Here is a 22,833-nt window from a genome sequence, read left to right on the forward strand (position 1 = left end):
GATAAGGTGACATTCCTAATACAAACACTACTTTTTTCAGGTTTCTTACAGAATATCCTGTAAGGAAATTAAAAGACTACTTTTCCTTTTTTTTTTGGTAACTTTGGGTTACAACTACAAAATGGAGTTACTCCTCCCTACTTCACAGATTGAGGATTAAATGAGAGAAAATTAAGTGCAGTAATATATTAAAGGCACTTAGTATATACATTTACAAGATAGACAATATTAAGAGAAAACACTCATGCTCAAAGGAATATTTCATTCTCAAATTTACAATTATACCCATTGCATAAACCACTGCAGACCTGAGGACTGCTGAAGAAAAGTTTTAAAACACAGCTTTATATCACCTTTGTTACATTATATGGCCATTTAAAATCTTTAATCAAATTTCATCAAAGATTACCAGCCATTATTACCTGCCATGATTATCTTTCTATGAATAACTTTGCTTTCTGTGTACAAACCAGTGTCAGTGAAATAAAAAAAATAAAACCATATACTAGGCAAAGAACTTTATTAATCTTGTTTCAAACTTTATTCCCAGGCTTCTTCAGCTTAATTAGCTGCAAAGAATGAATTGTGTATAAGCAAAAACTGAAAAGAGCTGCAGTGTCCAAGGGGCTTGGGCTTAAAAATATTAGAGATCTAGATTTTATCAGATCCATGAACAAAATTTTTAAAAAGCAGTCATAATATAAAATAGCAGCTCCCAGTAACTTCTTCAAGTTTTATCTTCTTCAGAAGCTGACTCAATTCAGTTTGCTTCATTCTTGGAAGCTTCATCAAAATTCTCCACAAGATCTAGAAAAAGAAAACGGTAGAAACTCTGAAAAAAGCCAAACCTATCAATCAATGGATTTTAAAAAGAGATTTACCAAGTAACAGCTAAGAGAGAAAACTCCTAACTGCCAAGGGTTTTTCTGATTTTAGAAGAGTTATACCATACCCCCAATATGGTTGAACAACTTTTCTATGCCTTCTCATAAATTTATTGATCTCAAAGTAGGAAATGGGTCATTTGTGATCTACTAGTTATTTATGTGTCAACATACTTTATTATTCAATATTTAAAGTTAGATACCTATACCTACTTGGGATCCCAATCAGAAAAAACCAAGTCTACAAATTTAACTCCTAGTTAAATAACACTGCATTATTTTTTCCATTCTAAAGAAGGAAGGTTCATGTCTGCATTTCCTGTCCTTTACCTTATTACCACCCCCCGCACCCCACCAAGGTACTTTCCTACAGTATAAAGATTTTTTATTCTTCCTCACTAAGATTCTGTAATTTAACCCCAAGTGAAGGTTCCTACCTGGAACTTCATCGTCATCATCCTCTCCGGTAGCAAGTGGTGCCTTTCCATCCACAGCTATGAAAGGGAAATGTATATGTTACACATTTGTTAAGTTTTTAAAAAACATTAACCAAAAAAAGATGAAAGGCCAGGCATTGTTATAACTTACAGACATGATTACAAGAGTGACATTTGGGATTTCATCCCTAAGTACAAGCATTAACATGGTAATCTACAAATGTCTAAAAATGAACCAGAATATTGTTAACAGCCAACAAATCAAATTCCATACCCATCCTTTCAAGCCATCTAGCCCACCACAGGCCCTGAGGTGGTATGAAAACAAGAGAGTGCCCCTAGGGTAGAGGTAGACCCATATACCAAATTATGGTAAGATTTCTTGTGGGAGGCAAATCAAGAGGCAGTTCCTGCAAATGTTTTGTTAATGACATAAGGGAGATACTCGACAAACCTTCACTGAAATGAAAATAAAATGATCAAAACATTAAGTCCCTTTGATTGGTGGTAACCATCCACATTTTACAACACAAGAAAGTGAACTACACTTAGGAGTTGAGACCTCACAGTACTAGCCCTATAAGATTTTCAGTGGAATACTTCCAAAGCCTAGTTCAGTTCTGAAAGCCCAAGACTTTCTAGAACCTCTTATGTCTCTCAGCAATACCCTCCCCCAAAATATAAATATATATACACACATCTCTCTAGATACATATATATATATACACACACATATATGTATGTATGTAAAAGGTCTAACAGAACACGAAGAAAAACATGGATGACTAAATAACAGACCATGTAATAAGTCTGTGTTGCTTCTACATTCTTCAAAATTTTAATCAGAGGACCACAGCATAAAATAGCTGTGTCTCTTAACGCACTATTTAACTGTAGGATTTTCAGCCCTGAACAAAATCCTTGTATTATAATTAAAAACACCCAAATAGTGCCAGGCCAGTTCTTAAAACTACTGGTGATACCAGTTGTAAACAATTTAATAATTTGTAATATATTTTAATTAATTCTAAACTGTCAGTTATCAAAAATGCCCAAAACTAACATTTTCATCATTTCCAGCTAATTAAGGTAAAAAACATTAAATCTCTGATCCAAGCAAGAAAGTTAGAAAACAACCCACTGAATCAAGTATTAATGATCAATCATAGCATACTAGTTAATTTATGAACACACTAAGAACACTTGCTTAAAAGTAGTGTAAAAATTATTTTTTAGAGGAAAACTGGCATTTCCAAATTTAAAGATACTCGTATCTACTAGAAATCTTAGAAACTGACTGATCCATTAGTAACACTGGGCAAAACCACTACTAGGAAACTTACATTGTTTGGGCAGAGCTTCAGCCAGCCTTCTTAAACTAGTCAGACTGTCTGCACCAAGCTGGTTTAAGATACTGGGTAGCATTTCTGTCAGCTGCTTTGTCTCAGCATGGCCTGTAATGGTGAAAGTGTTCGCCGCCAGGGATGCCTGAACTTTAGGGTTGTTAAAGTGGATCACTGTTCCTTGGTTTGTGAACATTTTCACCTATAAAGAAAAAAAGTTTAATTAGGAACACCCACCAAAAACTCCTTTATTTTTTTTATTAAAAATTTTTTTTAATGTTTTATTTATTTCTGAGAGAGAGAGCACGCGCGCGAGTGAGAGCACGCGCGCGAGTGAGAGCACGCGCGCGAGTGAGAGCACGCGCAGGGGAAGGTCAGAGAGAGAGGGAGGCACAGAATCCACAACAGGCTCCAGGCTCTGAGCTAGCTGTCAGCACAGAGCTTGACGTGGGGCTCGAACCCACAAACCGTGAGATCATGACCTGAGCCGAAGTTGGACACTTATTAACCGACTGAGCCACCCAGGCGCCCCCACCAAAACTCCTTTAAAACCAAACATTCTATTAAGCAAAAGCCACAGTGTGGCTAACTAATCTGCTATTTCTCTGTGAAGTACAGGTGCTATTTTGCTTGGAATGGAGAGTGCAATCTAATCACTTTCAGACTTAGCAATCTCCCTAATGTTCATTAGTGGAGTGAAAAATTCAAGAAATCATTTAATTCATAACCATTAAAACTTTTTCTATCCATATGTTGTTTTAGAAAGAAATGAAATTTGGGGGCGCCTGGGTGGCTCAGGAGGTCGAGCATCCAATTCTTGATTTTGGCTCAGGTTCTCCTGGTTCATGGGATTGAGCCCTGCATCAGGCTCTGCGCTGACAGCACGAAAACTGCTTGGGATTCTCTCTCCCCTTCTCTGCCCCTGATGACGTTCTCTCAAAATAAATACACTTTAAAAAAATAATAGAATTTGACACTTACTTCCTCAATACCAGAAATATTGTTTACCCCTAACTTCTTTAAGGAGAACTGAAGTTTTTTATCATCTGCTGTAGCTGTTCTATGAACCACCTTCTTCTTTCGGCGAGCAGTTCCCTAGAGCGAGAAGACAGCACACATGTATACCGTAACAAACAGAAACAGTTTCTGTCTAAGCAAATTACCCTAAAGTACAAAGTTTTAAGCAGCAAGTAGGCAATGACGGGAGCCAAAAGGGGATAACAAAGCAATTGTCTACAAATCCTTGATAACTTCTAAGCTTCTAATTTTGTCAGATATAAACGATATATAGATATAAAGATATATATCTTTTCAAAGTCCTATCTTTTAGATTATCCACTCTAGAAGAACAGATAAAAAGGTGGCATTATCAACCCAAATTAAGCCTCATTTACAAGCCCCATTGCCAGAACTATTAACCTTTTCTGTTTTTACATTAATTGATGAAAAATCAACGTCCATTAACATTCATAGACAAGACCACACAACACATTCAAATGAGTCTGTACACAGACTTCTATCACACCTAAGAGTAAAATCTGAAGTTCTTATGTTAACCTACAAGGCCTCTACATGATCTGCTCTGCCCCTATTATGCTGTTCTTGACCACATCTCTATCACATACATATTCTCATCTTCAGCCAAATTAACCTCCTCAGAGTTCCTTCAACAGGCCAAAAAGAGCCTCTGCACATGTTGTTCCCTTCTTCCCCTAGATCTGCATTGGCTCCCTCCCTTACTACAGAACTCTGTTCTTCTGTCACCATACCAGTGGCCTTTCCCAACCACCTGATGTAAAAAAGCAACTCCTACAGTCATCATCTTCTATCCAAGTTTATCTTCTTTATAACAATTATTACTGTAAAAAATAAATGTATTTTATTGTCTGTCTCCCCTCACTAGAATGAAACTTCCTTAACACCTTCCATTCTGTTTACTGCTATAAAAAGTTTAAACCTTTTACATGGTATATAAGACTCTTTACGGAAAGGTTAACACCCACCTACCTCAATATACCCCAACCTGCATACCAATTCCTATTTGTCCTTTAAAACCCTGTTCAAACCTCTTTGATGCCTTCCCTACATTCTGCAATTAACCACCCCCAAGCAAAATCATTCCCACCCCTGTATTTCGAAAACACTTCTACTGCACTGTGTATATTACACTATGAGAACAGGTTCTTTAAAAAAAAAAAAAAAAAAAGATGCCTATTTCCCCTGCTACTGTTAAAGCTCCTCAGAGGCCATAAGCTTCTCAATATTCATATTCTCAGGCTTGAGCACAATAAAGTCTTAAATAAATGATAAGTTTAACTGAATAAAATATCAAAGCTACAAAAATACTGGTTAACCAAACCCAAAAAAGCTTATTCTGTTAGTAAGAATAAAATTCTTAGTATTTCTATTAAGAATAGAAATCACTTTGATGTAGTCGTGTAGCTATCCAGTTTCCAAAGAATTGTCTCTAATATCTCTCTGAAAGACGTTCTAAGTAACTACTATAAGACTTTAAAAACCAAAGTGACACACCTTCTATACATTCCACACACTTCACTGCTGTAGAGTTCAATTTTTTACGTGTGTAATTAATTTATTATTAATGCTCTGATCAGATACTCAATAAAGCACTTTATATCATCAGAGTAACAAGAGAAAGATAGCATAGAGGCACATTTTTCAAATTATTTCTTGTGAAACTTGTACTAAAAGAAATGATAGTTAAAAACACCAATATAAGAACATCCAAACACTGACCCACAAAGGCTGTAATGAGTTTTTCTGGGACCTGAAGGCCACACCTTGCTTTTAACAATTGCTAAGAAGGACAAGAAACACCTACTCTCTATTAATGGGCAGGTGCAGATCCTGAAGACTACCAGCTTTCAGGAAAGCAAAGGATCAGGATACATTCATTGTTTGCAAAGTCCAGGAATTTAATAGATGCACATCTCATTATTTAAGTCTAAGTGAAACTTTTGGCTATTTCACAGAATACTCTATTTGAAAGCAAATGTTTAAAGTTGGGAAAAACTAATAGGTAATAAGCTTGTAGTAGGGAAGCTTTACAAGTTTTACCAAGTAAAGACAGGCTCTGTTCGGACAAGCCTTGTTAAAGACTAGGAATGTGCTAACACAATGCAAAATACAACTCAACTAAGTAATCTCTGTCCAAAGCGGTCTTCTGATTTAAGTAAATTACTCAGAAAAAAATCTAAAAATTTCCAAGCTCAATACTCTTGAAGATCAGTTCAAATAGGAAAAAACCTATTAACCAAAACGTACCTAAAAACCTAGCAATCCATCTCATTCTCTCAGTTTTAGCATATTCACAAAGTCAAAATTGAAAGCTATCTGCTTAAATAGTATTTTCAAATTCATAGTCACTGCTCTTAAATTTTGTGATGTTACCTGGAACAAAAGTATCTTCCAAATATCCTAGAAAATATACAACTACTCTGGAATGCATTAAGCTAAGAAAGCATTACAGAAAACTCTTAATGTCCAAGAGACACAAACTTCTTCCTAACAAGTACTTCAAAAGACAGGTGGAACTTGAGTTCAGAGTTAGCTGAATTATGGATGGATGAATGGAAGGAAGGAAGGAGGCAGCAAAGCACTGAACGTATACAACTTAGGGCAAAACAAGTTAAGAGTGCGATGGCCAGCCACAATGATTAACTGAAATGACACATTTTCTTGCTAATTAGGAAACATTTTGTTGTGCTAAAACACTGTAACACTGAAAACATATTTACACACAAGTAATGCTTCTCATGTGGTCTTCCGACCTAGATTCATTTTTTTCTTTTACTCTACAACGCGCACGTCTACTGATACACTCTGTGTATCATTTAACCCCGCCTCCCCCCCCCGCTTTGCGAACTCGATGAAATGTCCTCTACAGACAGTGACAAGCCAACAATAGCAAAAAAGCAAAACCAAAAAAATCCAAACCTGAAAACTTCAAAAGAGAAAAAAAAACCAAAACTATTAAAACTTACTTTCCCACCAATGCGCACTTGTGCTTGCAGTTTGGCGAGTTTCTCCTGGTTCATGATAGTCTCTTTCATCTAGAAAAACAGGAAACCCTCAGCGAGGAAAGGTCTCGTTCTCTCTAGCATTCCACGCTCGTTATTTCCCAAGGCCCGAGCAGAAGAAAAAATGTCCTCAACAGGCCGAGGCCTGAATCCCCAATCCACCCCGCAAAGCTCCCAATTTCACTTTTGGGGGAGCGCAAAAAGCACCCACCTTCCTAAAGCCCCCCTCCACAACTCCCCCCTCCCTACAGGCCCGAAAAAGGGGCTCTAAGCCATGCCTGCTCAGCACCCCCCACCCCCGGCCCTGGCCCGGCCTCGGCCTAGCCAGGGCCTGCCCGNTGGAGGAAGAGACGGCGTCGCCTCGCCCCCAGGGCAGCCGCCCCTGGCTCGACCTCGCCCCCGAGAGTCAGCCTGAGTGGGTGCGCCTGTCCGTCGCATCGCCTTCCTCTCCTCAGCCCTGTCCCTCCCTGTCTCGCTCCTTCCGGGCACTTCCCGCCCCCGTTCCCGTCCTCCTCCCACGCCGGCGTCCAGAGCCTTTTTGTACCTTGTTGGAGCGGAAATGGGACCGCGCGGGGGACTAGGGTTGGCGCTCAGGAGGTCTCGGGTGGACCAGCTGAAACTAGGCGCACACACGCGGGGACGCAAGATGGCAGCTAGAGGGAGGCCGGAAGTGATGCAACGCGGCTTCCTCCAAAAGTCAGGAAACGGACTTCGCTGCGAGCTCAGCGCCTCGCTGCGCAGGCGCGGCCGGAGGCCCCCGCGTTGAAGACGGTCGCGTGGGTCGAATTACTCGTCACAGCGGGCCAGGTAGAGACCTCACGAGGGACTCTGCTGGAGGCACCGCGAGTAGTACTGGGAAAGGCCCTAGAGGAGTCAGAAAGAACGGTTCTTTGCACAGTTAGGGTTGAGTAAGTCGGCCCTGATCCCCAAATTCTTTACAGAAGAAACGGCAGTTCTCATCTGCGGAAACGCTTGCCGCGCCCCGCGTGTGCTCACCTCTTCAGTCGCTCTCGCTTTCTGGATGGTGTAGATTGTAGCAGTCGTCTGAATGTTTTCGAATTAAGCCGTAATAAGCCTTTCACAAGACATTTTGTCCAAACGTTGTCAAAATAAGCTAATTTTGCCTTTTAGGATGAGGAGGTTTGGGTAGGTCGCAGGACCGTGCAGTTTCTGGCTTGAGAGTTCAGAATGTTTCCTGAGCCGCACTCCTCAAAAGCGCTTCAGTAGGTCTGGGGATAGAACCGGGTAATCTGCATGTCAGCAAGCGTAGCAGGTACCACCCGAGAGCCCTGTACTTGATTACCTTATTTCTCGTTTCTTGAACAGACAAAAAGTTGGCTCCTTGATAGTAGTTGGCCGGGATTTTACATTTAGCGATTCTCAGTTGAACAAACTTTGTTTCTAAACTAGGTAATGCAATCAAAGGAGAATTTGTGCCTGGTGTGTTGAGAGAGACTACTTTTCCGGTGTGAGTTAAAGTTTCCCAAACGGTAGGACAAGCTTTTTAAGACAATCTTAACGTCAAACAACTTATATTTAAAATGGCAATTTAAATCAGAATGGTCTCTGGTCAGCCTTTTTGTGGTCTTAGCAATGAAAAGCCTTCTCAGGTTTAAAACTGAGTCCCAGATCTCTAAGAAAAATACAATCTATATAGCAAGGAAACTTGTTTAGGTGCAGATTTCTAATTAAGAGTAATCTTTCTGTTTTTGTATACTTTCCACATGTACGTTTGTGAAAATGTGATGTCCCTAAGAAAGTAGAACAACTGTTTTTACTTGCTTAGGGTAATTGTAACACTTGCACAAGTCTTAAAAAAAAAAAAAAACAATGTTGCTCCTATATGAGACAAGCTTAGTACAGAAAAAGATGTACAATTATTAGGCTATGCAGAGGTCAAAATTACAGTGCAGACATCATTCAGTGCTACGGAAATATTACAAATTATATAGAAATCGCCCCCTTTTTGAAAGTATCTCTTTGTTCAGGAACAGATTCCCCCCCCCTTCTTCCATGTTGCACGAGGGCATTTGATATTTATATAATGTTTTCTGAGCATTTACATAAACTTGATTCTTCCGCCTGTCACCTGAGTTACCCTTTATACACCTGTTTTCCGAGTGTGTCCAAGGTTATTTTTATTTTCCTTTGACTCCCATGTCTGTCTTGTTCTCTTCTAATTTTTAAGACTTGTCTTGGGGCACCTGGGTGACTAAGTCGGCTAAGCATCCAACTTTGGCTCAGGTCATCATCTCATGGTTTGCGAGTTCAAACCCCGCGTCGGTCTCTGTGCTGACAGCTTGGAGCCTGGAGCCTGCTTCAGGTTCTGTGTCTCCTGTCTCTGCCCCCTCTCTGTCTTGTGCTCTGTCTCTCTCTCAAAAATAAATAAACACTAAAAAAAAAAAAAAGACTTGTATCACGTTGAAAATCATGAAAGCTGCCCTAATAGTAAGAAAGGAAAATTTTGAATTTTTGACTTCTGCTGCTACGTTTGCTTGTTTTGTGAATGGTTAGGAAATTCAGACTCTGCTAATATTTATGTACCAGGTTTTAAAAATAGTAACTGAAAAGGATTTAACTCCAAAAAAAGTTACTAAGTTGCTCTTTTAATCAATCATGACAAAAGAATAATTTACAATATCTGGCAAATAAAAATTCCTGGCTCCCACACTTAACTGCTTAGTTTGAACAAACCTATGACTCATTAACTGGAGCATTCAACATGGCCTCTGTCAGTAGAGTAGGCAAGGAAGGGGAAACCTGTTTGCTCTTCTTTGTTTACAGTTTATGGTCTAATCAAAGTCCATGAGTTGTTTTCACCTCTCACCTGGATTTAAGTTAGCTTCAGCAAGAACTAAAATATTTACTTTGTATAATGTTTATTAAGAGTCCATTTTGACCCACAAAAGGTAGTGGAAATCACTGAGAATAAATATTCCCATGCTTCTAGTTGCTTTGTGGCCTTTGACTGATAGCCACAATGGACCTTTTTGTTCATTTGTTTCTAAACCTACTTGAACTTTTCTTATAACACACCCATCTTTGTCAGGTTAATGTCTGCACTTCATGTAGCTTTTGGTTTAAATTTCTCAGGAAAGTCTTCTCTGACACCCTCAACACCATTACGTTACCTCCATCACTGTTATTTTTAGTTGTGGTACTTAATTGAATGCAAAATGGTGGTTTGATAATTTTGTTGAGTTAATGGACAATTGAACTAAAAATCTTAATAACAATTTCTACTAGGTTATTGTTGAGTATTGGCTCTTTAACAGTTGGATCATCAAAGAACTCTTAATGAGTTCTCTTATGAAGTAGGTTCTTCCCACATTCCTTTACATGTTACTGGCTATCTAACTAAAGCTGAGAGAGTCAAGATGTGAAGATTGATACACCTTCATCTTCCCTCCGTCAATTCTACCATCTCTGTATTATCTGAACCTATAAATATTGCTTTCCTTCTTTATGATATACAGGAGAAATATTCCTTCAACTTTTGTGTATTTCATTCAGGACCTTGATTCTTCTGTTACATCCTTCCTATATCTCTTTTCCCCCTTTCAACTAGATCAGTCTCCCTGTACACTAATATGCCTCACTATCATGTATCTCTAAAGAGAAGAAAATGACTCTTTTTGACCTCTGTTCCCCTCCAGCCACAACTTAATTTTTGTGTTCCCTTTTATAGCAAAATCTTTCCAAAGAATTGTATAAACCTCCATCTTGACATATCCAAAAGGTAAATTCCTAGTTCTTCTTTTAGCCTTTAGTTAGCATTTGACACACTTGGCTACTTCCACATTTTTGAAACTTTTTTTTCCTCTAGGCTCCCAGAAACTCTCACTTCCTGATTTCCTCTTACTGGCATCTCAGTCTACTTTGCTTTACCTTATTTCTCTGACATTTATTTATTTATTTATTTATTTATTATTTATTTATTATTTTTTTTATTATTGAGAGACAGAGACAGAGCACGAACGGGGGAGGGACAGAGAAGGAGACACAGAATTCGAAGCAGGCTCCAGGCTCTAAGCTGTCTGCACAGAGCCCAACATGGGGCCCAAACTCATGAACCATGAGATCATGACCTGAGCTGAAGTTGGACGCTGAACCAACTGAGCCACCCAGGTGCCCATTTCTTTGACTTTTAAGTATTAGAGTTGCTTACACTTTAGTCCTATGTTCTTTTCTGCCTACACTCTCCCTAAACATTTTCATCCATTCCAGTGGCTTTAAATGTCATCTTTATTTTGATGAGCCCCAAATTTATAATTCCAACCCTAATTTTTTGATTACCAGACTGAATATTCTTTTTACATTATTGTGGAAAACTTCAAGTACATGAGAGTACAAATAATAAAGTGAATTTCCATAGAAACATTATATAATGTCAACAGTTATTAAAGTAATACATACTTTTTTCCCCTCTGATCTTGAGAATTTTATTTCAGAAATCTTACAAATATAAGGTCTCTCTGGGAGAAAGCTATAGAAAGTTGAGTGCTGGGGAAAGGAGGAGGAGTAGCAGAATTTCACAGTTTCTCAGAGAACACTGGTACAGAAGCAGTTGAGTGAAGATGGTGAGAGAAAAGTGTGCTAAAGTATGCCTAAAAGGGAAAGATTTACCGAAGTTATAGGCATTGTCCAAAGCATTTTTCGTTTTTTTTAAGTTTCTTTCTTTCTTTCCTTTTTTTTTTTTTTTTTGGTAATCTCTATACCCAACATGAGACTAGAACTCATAACCCCAAGATCAAAAGTCCCATGCTCCTGCAACTGAGCCAGCGAGGCGCCACCAAAGCATCTTTTAAAAAATCTCAGTCACCTGATACAGGCTGTACTTGAGACCAGAGTGGAATCAAGGAGGTCAGTTACTTTTTTTAAAAGAAAAGAAAACTTTAAATGTTTAATTCCTGGGGGAAAAAAGCCCACTGGAAATAAGTTGCTTTCAGAATATATATTGACTGTGGTCAGACAAGGATGATAAATGGGTAGGAAGCTCCTGGAGAGTCATGAAAGCAAAGCATGGATGTCTACATTATACACATTTTGCTGGTTGTTTAGCATACGTTTTATTAAACACACTAAAATCTTTTTAAAGGTGTTCACCGCTACGTAATCCTCCCCAATTCTATATTTTCATAAAGTCTTTCAAATTCCTTAAGATAATAAACACTTTATAGAGGCCAGTTTTTCTTTGTGCTTATATGCTGAGAATCCAGTGGAAGCCTTCTTGTGAGTCGGATAAATCAAAGTGAGAATTGTATCTTACTCTGGAGTAGAAGCAAGTGTTGCAGTAACAGTGCGTCAATATGGCTGATGGAGTTTGTTACTACTTTCAGCATTTTGGGATTAAAACTGATGTGGCAAAAAGAGGAAGAGTGACAAACTGGCAAACTTTAGTTGCTTTAGAGAGTTTGTGGAATTGTGATTTATAAAGACAGGAGAGGACTTGGCAGATAAAGAATAGGAACATAGAGAACTTCAAGGAAATGAACATCCTACAGAAAAAAAAATGTACATACTGGTTTATTTGTATATCTTTTAAGTGACTGGAAAATGCCGTCAACAAGATAGTATAAACTTGATGTCCTTTTTAAACAAATATTGTAATTTAATATTTGCTAACTTTGCCAATATCCAACATCCTTGTTTGCTTTTCTTGGGAGTCCGAACATTTTTTTTTTTATGTTTTTTAATGTTTATTTTTGAGAAAGAGAGACAGAGACAGAGTGCAAGCAGGGAAGGGACAGAGAGAGAGGGAGACACAGAATCTGAAGCAGGTTTCAAGCTGTCAGCACAGAGCCCAAACTCAGGAACCCACAAGATGATGACCTGAGCTGAAGCTGGACTCAACCAACTGAGCCACCCAGGCGCCTTGAACTTGTATTCTTGGTTTCGAGAATAAGGGAGTGGTAGGAAGAAGGTAGGTGATGAAGGAGATTGACACTGTGTACATTTTATATCACTTTGGAGCAGCAGAGGTATTACAGGTTAAAGTGGTTCAAACTTTGGCTTAAGAAGAGGATATAGAGAGCCAGAGGATAATTAAGCTCTAAAGGTATACCCTAGAAGGGGATGGAGTTAACGCAAATTTAGGAAGTAAAAGTAAGTCCTTAAACAGTTTGAAGTAGCCTTTGTTGTCTGGTAGAGTGCCAGCAGAGCTTAAATTTTTAATAGAAAAAGTGGTTTTGCCCTTTCTATTTTTGATTACATTTAAGTACCTTTGCAGATGTTTTCTGCAATTTATTGGGGAAAAATTTTTTAAAGATTTTATTTGCTAAAAGAAAGCAACCTGACTGAAGAAGCCAAATCTATAGACATTTAAAAATGTAAACTATGCGATAACTTGGTGACTACCAAATTGTAACTGACTTACCTTCTCGTTTCAGTACTTTATCTTTTCTCCAAGCTCCATTCTGGTGCCAACCAGGACCATTACACACCCCCAAGGGTATTTCATTCCTTTGCTGATGGGCCATCCTGAAGTCTACAACCTTTAGATATACTGTCAGGACACCTACTATTGATTTGTCAGATATATTACACTGCTTATGTATTATGTATTTATTTATTTATAGACAGAATAGAAGTTGTCAGGGTAGAAAATAACTTAAAAGATGAACATATAATTAGTAACTTCATTTGGTTAATAAAACTGTCCATATTTCGAACCTAGAGGACATTTCATTTTGTATATTCCTGTATCATTTATCACTGATATAAAAAAAAAGTGAAAAAATCAGAAATAAAGATTTCATTGTTTGCCTTTGGGTGATAGACTCAATATTTTTAATATATGGTAGGATGATTACCTTTTTTCATTTTTGAAGCTGAACTATTTGCAGGCTTCTCTGCTATATACGTGTTAGCTTTTGTTAAATTATTTAAAAATTTTATTGATATTGTATAGGTAATTGGGATCCTTTTATATGTTTACGAATTGTATGAATCTGCATTCAGTTGCAGTAAATAGATCTGGCTATTTTAAGTATATTATAGGGATTTAGTATAGGGATTTGGTGCTTATAATATTATCTAAAAGGCTGGAAGAGTGGACTTTAGCCTAGGCCATCAGAAATGAGTCCTAGGATAGTAGAGCAGAACTAGACTGCCAAGTGTCCACCCATCCGGTGGATGGAGAATCAAGACCCCAGGACTAGAATTATCAGTGTTGAGAATAGACTACCATAGCTACAGTGTAATCAGGAAGACACTGTAATACCCCACACCCTCAGAGCCAGTGACTAAGCTCTAGAAAGCTGCTGCAGAAAACTCCTGTATTCACTACCATGCTTGCCACCCAAAAAACAAAACAGCAGGAAGAAGGCTTTGGTTTTCCACACTCCACACTTGCATGTACCTAATTGGCAGAAATCATTTACCTCTAGAAGACTTAACTGCAAGGATATCTGGGAAATGTAGTGTTTAACTTTTCAACATTTACAGTACAGAAAGTAAGCTTAAATAAATGGTGAGTACCAGTCGGCCTCATCGATGAATAGAGCACTACTATTATTTCAAATATTTTATGTATGTATTTAACTTCTATATATAATTTTTAAAACATTTATTTTTGAGAAAGAAAGGAAGAGTGTGCAAGTGGGGGAAGGGCAGAGAGAGAGAAGGAGACCCAGAATCCAAATTAGGCTCCAGGCTCTACACTGTCAGCATATTGACTGACATGGGGATTGAACTCAGGAGCTGCATGGGGCGCCTGGGTGGTTCAGTCAGTTAAGCGTCCGGCTTCGGCTCAGGTCATGATCTCGCGGTTTGTGGGTTCGAGTCCCGCATCAGGCTCTGTGCTGACGGCTAGCTCAGAGCTTGGAGCCTGTTTCAGATTCTGTATCTCCCTCTCTCTCTGACCCTCCCCTGCTCATGCTATCTTTGTCTGTCTGTCTGTCTGTCTGTCTGTCTCTCTCTCAGAAATAAGTAAAACATTAAAAAACATTTTTTTAAATTAACTCAGGAACTATGAGATCATAACCTGAGCCCAAAGTAAGACACTTTACTGACCGAGCCACCCAGGGGCTCCTTCCTCAACATTTTTGTATTTCAGGTTTTCCTTTTTGGTGATTTTATTATTAGTTTTAAAAAATAATTTACTTTGGGGAGAGTGCAAGCAGGTGAGAGGCAATGAGAGGGAGACAGGATTGGAAGGGGGCTCTGAACAGACAGGCTGACATCAGTGAGCCTGATGTGGAGCTCGGACCCATAAACCGCAAGATCCTGATAGGAAGTCAGATGCTCAACTGGCTGAGCCACCCACTTGCCCCTTATTGTTATTTTTTTTATTCAGGTAGAGTTGACACACAATGTTACATTAGTTTCAGGTGTACAAGTGATTTGACAAGTTTATATGTTAAGCTCTGTTCACCACAAGTGTAGCTACCATCTGTCTTTTTACATCACTATTACAGTATCATTGACTGTATCCTTTATGCTGTGCCTTTTAACTCCTGTGACTTACTCATTTCATAACTGGAGGCCTGTATCTCCCTCTCCCCTCTACCCATTTTGCCCACCTCCCCTCCTCCTGCCCACTCTCCCCTCTGGCAATCATCATTTTGTTCTCTGTACTTATCGTTCTGATTTTGCTTTTTGTTTGTTTATTCATTTTTTTGAAGATTCCATTTATGAGGGAAATCATATGGAATTTGTCTTCCTCAGTCTGACTTACTTCACTTAGCATCATAGTATAGGTCTATCCATGTCATGATTTCATCCTTTTTATGGCTGTGTAATATTCCATGTATGTATGTATATGTATATATATACCACATTTCCCTTATTCGTTTTTCTTTTGATGGACATTTAGGTTACATCCACTTCTTGGCTATTGTAAATTATACTGCAATAAACATAGAGGTGCATAGAAATTTTCAAGTTAGTGTTACTGTTTTCCCTGGGTAAAAATTCAATAGTGGAATTATTGAATCATATGATATTTCTATTTTTAATTTTTTGAGGAACGTACATACTGTTTTTCCACAGTGGCTGCACCAGTTTGCATTCCTACCTACAGTGCACAAGGGCTCCTTTTTCTCCACATTCTCGCCAACTTTTTTTCTTGTCTTTTTGACAGGACAGGCATGAGATAATATCTTTTTGTGATTCTGATTTGCATTCCCATAATGATGAGTGATGTTGAACATTGTTTCGTGTGTCTGGTGGCCATCTGTATGTCTTCTTTGGGAAAATGTCTGTTCAGGTCCTCTGCCCATTTTTTAATTGGATTGTTGGGGTATTTTGATACTCACTTGTGTAAGTTTCGATAGTAACCCCTTATATGATGTGTCATTGGCTAATATCTTCTCTCATTCGATATAGGCTTTTTGTTCTACTGATAGTTTCCCTTGCAGTGCAAAAGTTTTGTGTGTGTGTATGTTTGTGTGTGTGTGTGTGTGTGTGTGTGTGTGTGTGTAGTCCCAATAGTTTATTTTTGCTTTTGTTTCCCTTGCTTCAGGAGACATCTAGAAAAATGTTGATATGGCCAATGTCAGAGAAATTACTGCCTGTGTTTTCTTCTAGGATTTTTGTGGTTCTAAGACCCATGATCAGGTCTTTAATCCGTTTTGAGCTTGGTATTGGGTATGCTATTAGAAAGTAGGCCAGGGGTGGCTGGGTGGCTCAGTCGGTTAAGTGTCCGACTGCGGCTCAAATCATGATCTCACGGTTTGTGGGTTTGAGCCCCGTGTCAGGCTCTGTGCTGACAGCTAGGTCAGAGCCTGGAGCCTGTTTCAGATTCTGTGTCTCCCTCTTTCTCTGACTCTCCCCTGTTCATGCTGACTCTCTCTCTCAGAAATAAATAAAACATTAAAAAAATGAAAAAAAAAATAGAGAGTAGGCCAGTTTCATTCTTTCACTATAGCTGTCCAGTTTTGGCAGCACCATTTATTGAAAAGACTGTCATTTCCCCATTGTATATTCATACTTCCTTTGTCATAGATTAATTGACTATATTAGTTGACCATTGTAGGTTTATTTCTGGGGTCTCTGTTCTGTTCCAACAATAAATATTTTTTTCTATAAAATATAAATCAGGTGGTAGAGAATAATATTTCTCACATTCCTGTAGTTTTATAGAACTGAAAATTTAAATGTTTTTCTCCCTTATTTTCTTTGAGCATACAGTCTGTTTTGAGCTCAGATCAGCTGAATACATGAAGGGAATGATATTTGCATTAAATCTGTGTTGAAGTATAATCATAATTTGTGCTTTCAAGTATTGTGGTTAAATTTTATTTTTTATTATCATTAAAAAATTGTTTTAATGTTTATTTTTGAGACAGAGTGTGAGCAACATTGGGACAGAGAGAGAGGGAGACATAGAATCTGCAGGCTCCAGGCTCAGGGCTGTTAGTACAGAGCCTGACACAGGCCTCAAACCCACAGACTATGAGATCATGACCTGGGCCGAAGTTGGTCTCTTAACCAACTCAGTCACCCAGGCGTCCCTTTCACTGTTGATTCAAATGAGGATTAGGTGGTTTTGTATACTGATTGTACTGACTAAAACAGAATCATAGCTTCATATTTCCATTATAAGTAGTCTTTTCATACACATTATAAAGATTGAATTGAATGTTCACTTCATCGGTACTTATACTAAAATTGGAATAATACAGAGAAAAGTAGCATGGCCTCTCTGCAAGGATAACATACAAATTTGTGTAGGGTTACATGTTTTCTTTAAGTTGTTAAAAAATTTTTATTTTTATTTATTTATTTTTGAGAGATAGGGTGTGAGTGGGAGATGGGCAGGGGGAAAGGAAGACAGAATCTTAAGCAGGCTCCATGGTCAGTGCAGAGCCCATTGCAGGGCTCGATCTTACAATCATGATATCATGAGCTAGGTGAAATCAAGAGTCAGATGGATACTTAACTGACTGAGCCACTCAGGTGCCTCCCCCCCAAAAAATTTTTTAAAAGACTGAATAGGAATTCTTCACAAAGTATGGTCATTTTTTCCAGTTTCATTTCTACTGCAGCCCTTGGACAAATAGATTTGAACCTGTTTGCTCACCTGTAAAGGTCCTTAAGCTTCATTGTGAGTCACAATCTCCTGGAGATTTGTTTCCACCTCTAGCAATTTGACAGGCTAGAGTAGACACTTACCTTACTTACTAATCAGATTTTAGTGATTTAGGTAGTTCATGGTGGGTAAGTCATTACATAGTGATAAAAATCTACTCCTCCCAATTCTTATCTGCATCTTTTGTAAGAACATCTTTTTGGCTCTAGTAAGTAACACCTTTGTAACATTTGCTAATTTCCTTTTAAAGAAAGTAGACTTGAGGGCGCCTAGGTGGCTCAGTCAGTTAAGTGGCCAACTTGATTTCTGCTCAGGTCATGATTTTGTGGTTCGGGAGTTCAAACCCCATGTCAGACTCTGCTGTTAGCACTGAGCTTGCTTCACATCCTCTGTCGCTGTCTTTCTGCCTCTCCCCTGCTTGCCCCTCCCCTCTCTCTCTCAAAAATAAGCATACATTTAAAAAAAGAGGAAGAAAGTTGCCTTAATCTCAGAGCTTCAGCTGGCAGCATTATCTAGGTAGAATTAAACACATGTTTACTATATGGCAGTTGAAACTAACTTGCGAACTAACTTTTTGGTGGAAATACAGTTTTCCTTTTAGAATAGCCTATCTGAGTAATCAAAATTGATCTATATAAAAATACTAAGTAGCTAGTTCATTGGGTACTTGAGTATGCCAAAAATTGTGAGGAAGGTATGTGAATGAATTTTTGAAGTTTGACATCGAGGTAAGTGACAAGAGACAAGACTACAATGACAAAGCAATTATGAGGGAACCTGGAGGCATGGCTAAGGACCTTGAGTTTTACTATAAAGTGAGTGGAGGTGTCATGAAGATGTAAACAAGAGAAAGTTAGACTTGGAAAGAGCCACAAAAGACAATGCCAGAGTGAAATGAAGAGGCTGGTAAGAGAGAAAGGGGTAGAGGAATTCACAAAAGGTTTAGCTATAAATAATCCAAAGTTGTTCTTCATGGATTTGTCTATTCATTAAATCAATGGAGACCCCTGAAGTGGGTGAGGTTGATCATTCTAAGAGCTTTCAGCTCCATTTAGCTGATAGCTGCAGCTTAGTTATGAACCAAATGGCTAGTTTAAGAATATAAAGCATGACACTTCACCGACTAATACAGAGGTAAAAATTTTAATAAGAAATTTGGAGTATAATAAAATTACTGTTCTCTGGTAATAGGTACCAAAAATATGTACCATTAAAAATCAAAACAGGGGCGCCTGGGTGGCTTAGTCGGTTGAGCGTCCAACTTTCGCTTAGGTCATGATCTCGCAGTTTGTGGGTTCGAGCCCCACATTGGGCTCTGTGCTGACTGCCAGCTCAGAGCCTGGAGCCTGTTTCAGTCTGTGACTCCCTCTCTCTCTGACCCTCCCCTGCTCACGCTTTCTCTCTCTCTCTCCTAGAAATTTAAAAAAAAAAAATCAAAATCAAAACAAAAAGGGGTGCTTGGCTGGCTCAATTGACTGGTAGAGCATGTGACACTTGATCTTGTGGTTGTAAGTTTGAGCCCCATATTGGGTATAGAGATTACTTAAAAATAAAATCTTCAAAAAATATAAAAACCTTCTTCCATGTAATATGGGTGAGATATTTCATACTACTGCCCACTCCCCCAAAATCTGGGTATAAAACTATTGTCAAGTCATGGTTCACACAGAGATTGGGCCAAGAGTGAATGCCAGGTGCTCTAAAACAGTGACCACGTTGGGTCAGGAACCAGATGCCAGACATCTGTCTTCTATCAGTCAGGATCAAAGTCAAGTCCTACCCACTAGATGACTTAACATGTTACATATAACCTATGTATGATTTGCCTAATCACCTGCCCATGAGATTTTAATACCACAGACATGCTCTATGTGTATTTACTATATGCATATTTCTGCTTTATATAAGAAGAGAAAGTGTAAAGCTCACTTTATTTAATGCAGGGTTAAGAACAACAAAATAAAATTTTAGTTAAATTGATAATCAGGGTGTGTGGCAGGCTCAGATGGTAGAGCACGTGACTCTTGATCTCAGGGTTGTAAGTTTGAGCCCTACATTGGGTGTACAGATTACTTAAAATCTTAAAAAGCTGTTAACATTTAACTTGATAACTATTTGCTGCATAACTTTTAATATAGTTTATTTAGAAACTAATGTATGAAGTCAATATACATATTAGCAATTTAGAAGTATATAAAAATAGCAATGTATATAAAAATAGCAATGTAATGAGTTTAAAAAGAAATCATTCAAAATGGTTATTTTTTCCAGGAAGAGAGTAACAATTGAAGAAAATTAAATTTCCTAAGTATTAATTTTTAAGTTTTATTTGATATGAGAAAATGGCTTTTAACTAGGTGCTAGGTGCTTACTCAAATATTGTTGACACTTCTTTTCAGCACTTGGTATAGTGAATGATGGTTGACTAACTTTTGTAGAATTAAATAGTAAAATATAGGCCAGTAAAAAATGTTTTAATGTTTATTTCTTTTTGAGAGAGAGTGAGACAGCATGAGCGGAAGAAGGGCAGAGAGAGAGAGGGAGAGATAGAATCTGAAGCAGGCTCCAGGCTCTGAGCTGTCAGCAGAGAGCCCAGTGTGGGGCTTGAACTCATGAACTGCGAGATCATGACTTGAGCTGAAGTCAGATGCTTAACCAACTGAGCCATCCAGGTGCCCCAAAACATAAGCCATTTTTGTTTTTCACTTTTATTTATTTAAAAAAAATTTTTTATGTTTTATTTATTTCTGAGAGAGAGAGACAACATGAACAGGAGAGGGTCAGAGAGAGAGGGAGACACAGAATCTGAAAGAGGCTCCAGGCTCTGAGCTGTCAGCACAGAACCCGACACGGGCCTCAAACCCACTAACTGTGAGATCATGACCTGGGCCGAAGTCAGATGTTTAAACGACTGAGCCACCCAGGCGCCTCCATTTTTGTTTTATAAATACAAGCTTTTTTTTTTTTTTTTTTTTTTAGTTCCCAAAGCTCAAGTCAAACACTAGCACTGAGGATCAAACAGACAACATCCTCAAAGCAGCCAGTGGCAGCCAACAGCACAGCAAAATGAACCTGAGATGGAGCAATCAAGAGAAAGTCTTCCAATCACAGCCTTGTTCACCATGTAGCGCTGATCTAGCATCCGATTGGTGTATCTTCCAAGTTAATGCTTGTAATGCACACGTGATGCCCAATAAAGCTCAACAAGAAAAATTATATACTAAGAAATAAGATTTTTTTGAGTAGGATGGAGCTTTGAAAGGCCTGGAATCCTTGTAGTCCCATTCTTTGCACACTGCTCCCCCCTCCAAGAGTGAAATTTTGCCTCCCTTGAGGGCACTATCGCTTCCACTGAGAGTGGTGGGTATGCTGACAGGTAGCCTAAAAAGCAACTTTCTCTCCCTCAGATTGAGGTGAACTCTATCTTCCAGTGAAGTTTACTAACTGGTTCTAATGTTTCCATACCAAACAGACTTAATCTCTTTTATAACAGATCCTCAAATATTTGATAACTGAAATTGTATTCCTTCTACAGTGACTAGTTCTCTAAGCTCTTCCTTTCTGAGGCTAAACTTAACCACAGGTTCCTTGAACTGGCATTCATTTGACTCAGTCCCTCTATTGCATCACACATTCTTGAGGGGCAGGCCCTATGTCTTATCTGGTTGCCCTATTTGAGTCTACTCCAGTTTGTTGTTAAAATTAGGTGTGTATCTGAACATAGTATCTGACCCAAAAATCGAGGAAGGTGATCTCTTCCCCTGTTTTGGATGGTATTCATCTATTAGCAGAGTCACCAGGGCAGCCTTGCCTATTGAGTAGTAAACTGAAATCCCTAAGCCTTTCTTCACCTTACTTCACAGTTTCTGCTGATAGGTTGAATTCTTCCTCCATCCAGTTCTAGTTTTCTGAGACCTAAGTGTGATTTTCCTTCACACCTAAGACATTGCCTTCTCTCGGGCTCTTCTAGTTATTCCTTCATGTGGAGACATTTGAAGATCCTTTTTTTTTAATTGTTAATGTTTATTTATTGTTGAGAGACAGAGAGAGACAGAGCATGAGCATGGGAGGGGCTCAGAACGGGGGAGACACAAAATCTGAAGCAGGCTCCAGGCTCTGAGCTGTCAGCATAGAGTCTGACACAGGGCTCGGACTCACAAACCAGGAGATCATGACCTGAGCTGAAGTCAGACACTCAACCAACTGAGCCATCCAGGTGCCTGCCCCTCAAGAACCTGATTTTATTATCTAGTTCATTCATTCATCATATCCATTCATTCATTACTTATACTTGCTTTTCTAAAGATATTTTCGTAAAAATAACAAATGCAAGTCCAGGTGAGGTAAAAAGAATAACTCTCCAGTTCCTAAGTTAATATGAGTACTGAGACTGAGCGCATGAAGTTCACAGCTAAGCTTTGTCCCAAAGAGGCTGTGTTCCTCCTTCATGTATCTCCTGTTGCAGGGAGAGAACAGATAAAAAAAAAGAAAAGGACCATCTGAGGAATTCCTATATGATGACTTTTTCAAAATAAATATACTTGGCAGCTGAGATCTAATCACCTACTGGTGTTAATGTACATTGGAAATTGTAGATGTTAATGGAGTAACAATCTTGTAGAAGTGAAAAATACTGTCCCTTTCAAGCCCATAATACATATTTTATCATTTTGGCCATGTTAACATATGTTAGCAATGTGACATCAAACACTGAGTCAATCAACAGTATAATTTGGGGGCGGGGGAAGACCTTGCTACTGATACTCTATAATGAAGGCTAAAGAGTGTTTCTGACTTGAATTCTTTGGACATTTAGCCCAATTCTCCACTCAGAGAGAATGGACGTGGCTTATGAGAGTTAATTCATACCACTTGGAGGTTGAAACAGTTATAAAGCTGCTTTGGAATGTCCTAAATTGTGCCTAAGAGACCTGTTTTTGACAGATGTGTTCATGTAGTCCAGTCAATTGGCATATGGAATTTTTATGTACAAGCTATGCAAAAGTTTCAACATGTAACATTTATTAGTGCTTCCCCTGGCACAGAGAGACAGATGGTATACACATTACTTACAGAAGCAGGCTTTGCAGTGGCCTT

The 22,833-nt window shown here is 38.6% G+C and overlaps 1 protein-coding gene, 1 long non-coding RNA gene and 1 other non-coding gene across 4 annotated transcripts; 2 read left to right on the forward strand and 1 right to left on the reverse strand.

The window, feature by feature from the left end:
• Positions 1-503: 503 nt before the first annotated feature.
• Positions 504-7,361, reverse strand: BTF3 (basic transcription factor 3). The gene is made up of 6 exons (XM_077759953.1): positions 7,249-7,361; positions 6,669-6,737; positions 3,646-3,759; positions 2,665-2,866; positions 1,322-1,378; positions 504-807 (listed from the first exon to the last, which is right to left on the reverse strand). The coding sequence occupies exons 2-6, from the start codon at positions 6,735-6,737 to the stop codon at positions 761-763; spliced, it is 489 nt and encodes a 162-aa protein (XP_077616079.1). The 5' UTR covers positions 7,249-7,361; the 3' UTR covers positions 504-760.
• Positions 7,362-7,433: 72 nt separating this feature from the next.
• On the forward strand, positions 7,434-20,952 carry LOC144228128 (uncharacterized). 2 transcript variants are annotated; one of them, XR_013334121.1, is made up of 4 exons: positions 7,434-7,977; positions 8,115-8,194; positions 11,433-11,567; positions 20,716-20,952. It is a non-coding gene; the product is annotated as an uncharacterized LOC144228128 (long non-coding RNA). The 2 variants fall into 2 exon arrangements; XR_013334120.1 differs by having other exon boundaries at positions 11,438-11,567.
• LOC144228132 (U6 spliceosomal RNA) lies at positions 17,288-17,392 on the forward strand. The gene has a single exon (XR_013334124.1). It is a non-coding gene; the product is annotated as a U6 spliceosomal RNA (small nuclear RNA).
• Positions 20,953-22,833: the final 1,881 nt, after the last annotated feature.

This window comes from Crocuta crocuta, unplaced genomic scaffold (genome assembly GCF_008692635.1).
Source record: "Crocuta crocuta isolate KB4526 unplaced genomic scaffold, BGI_CrCroc_1.0 scaffold162, whole genome shotgun sequence".
NCBI classification, from domain to species: domain Eukaryota; kingdom Metazoa; phylum Chordata; class Mammalia; order Carnivora; family Hyaenidae; genus Crocuta; species Crocuta crocuta.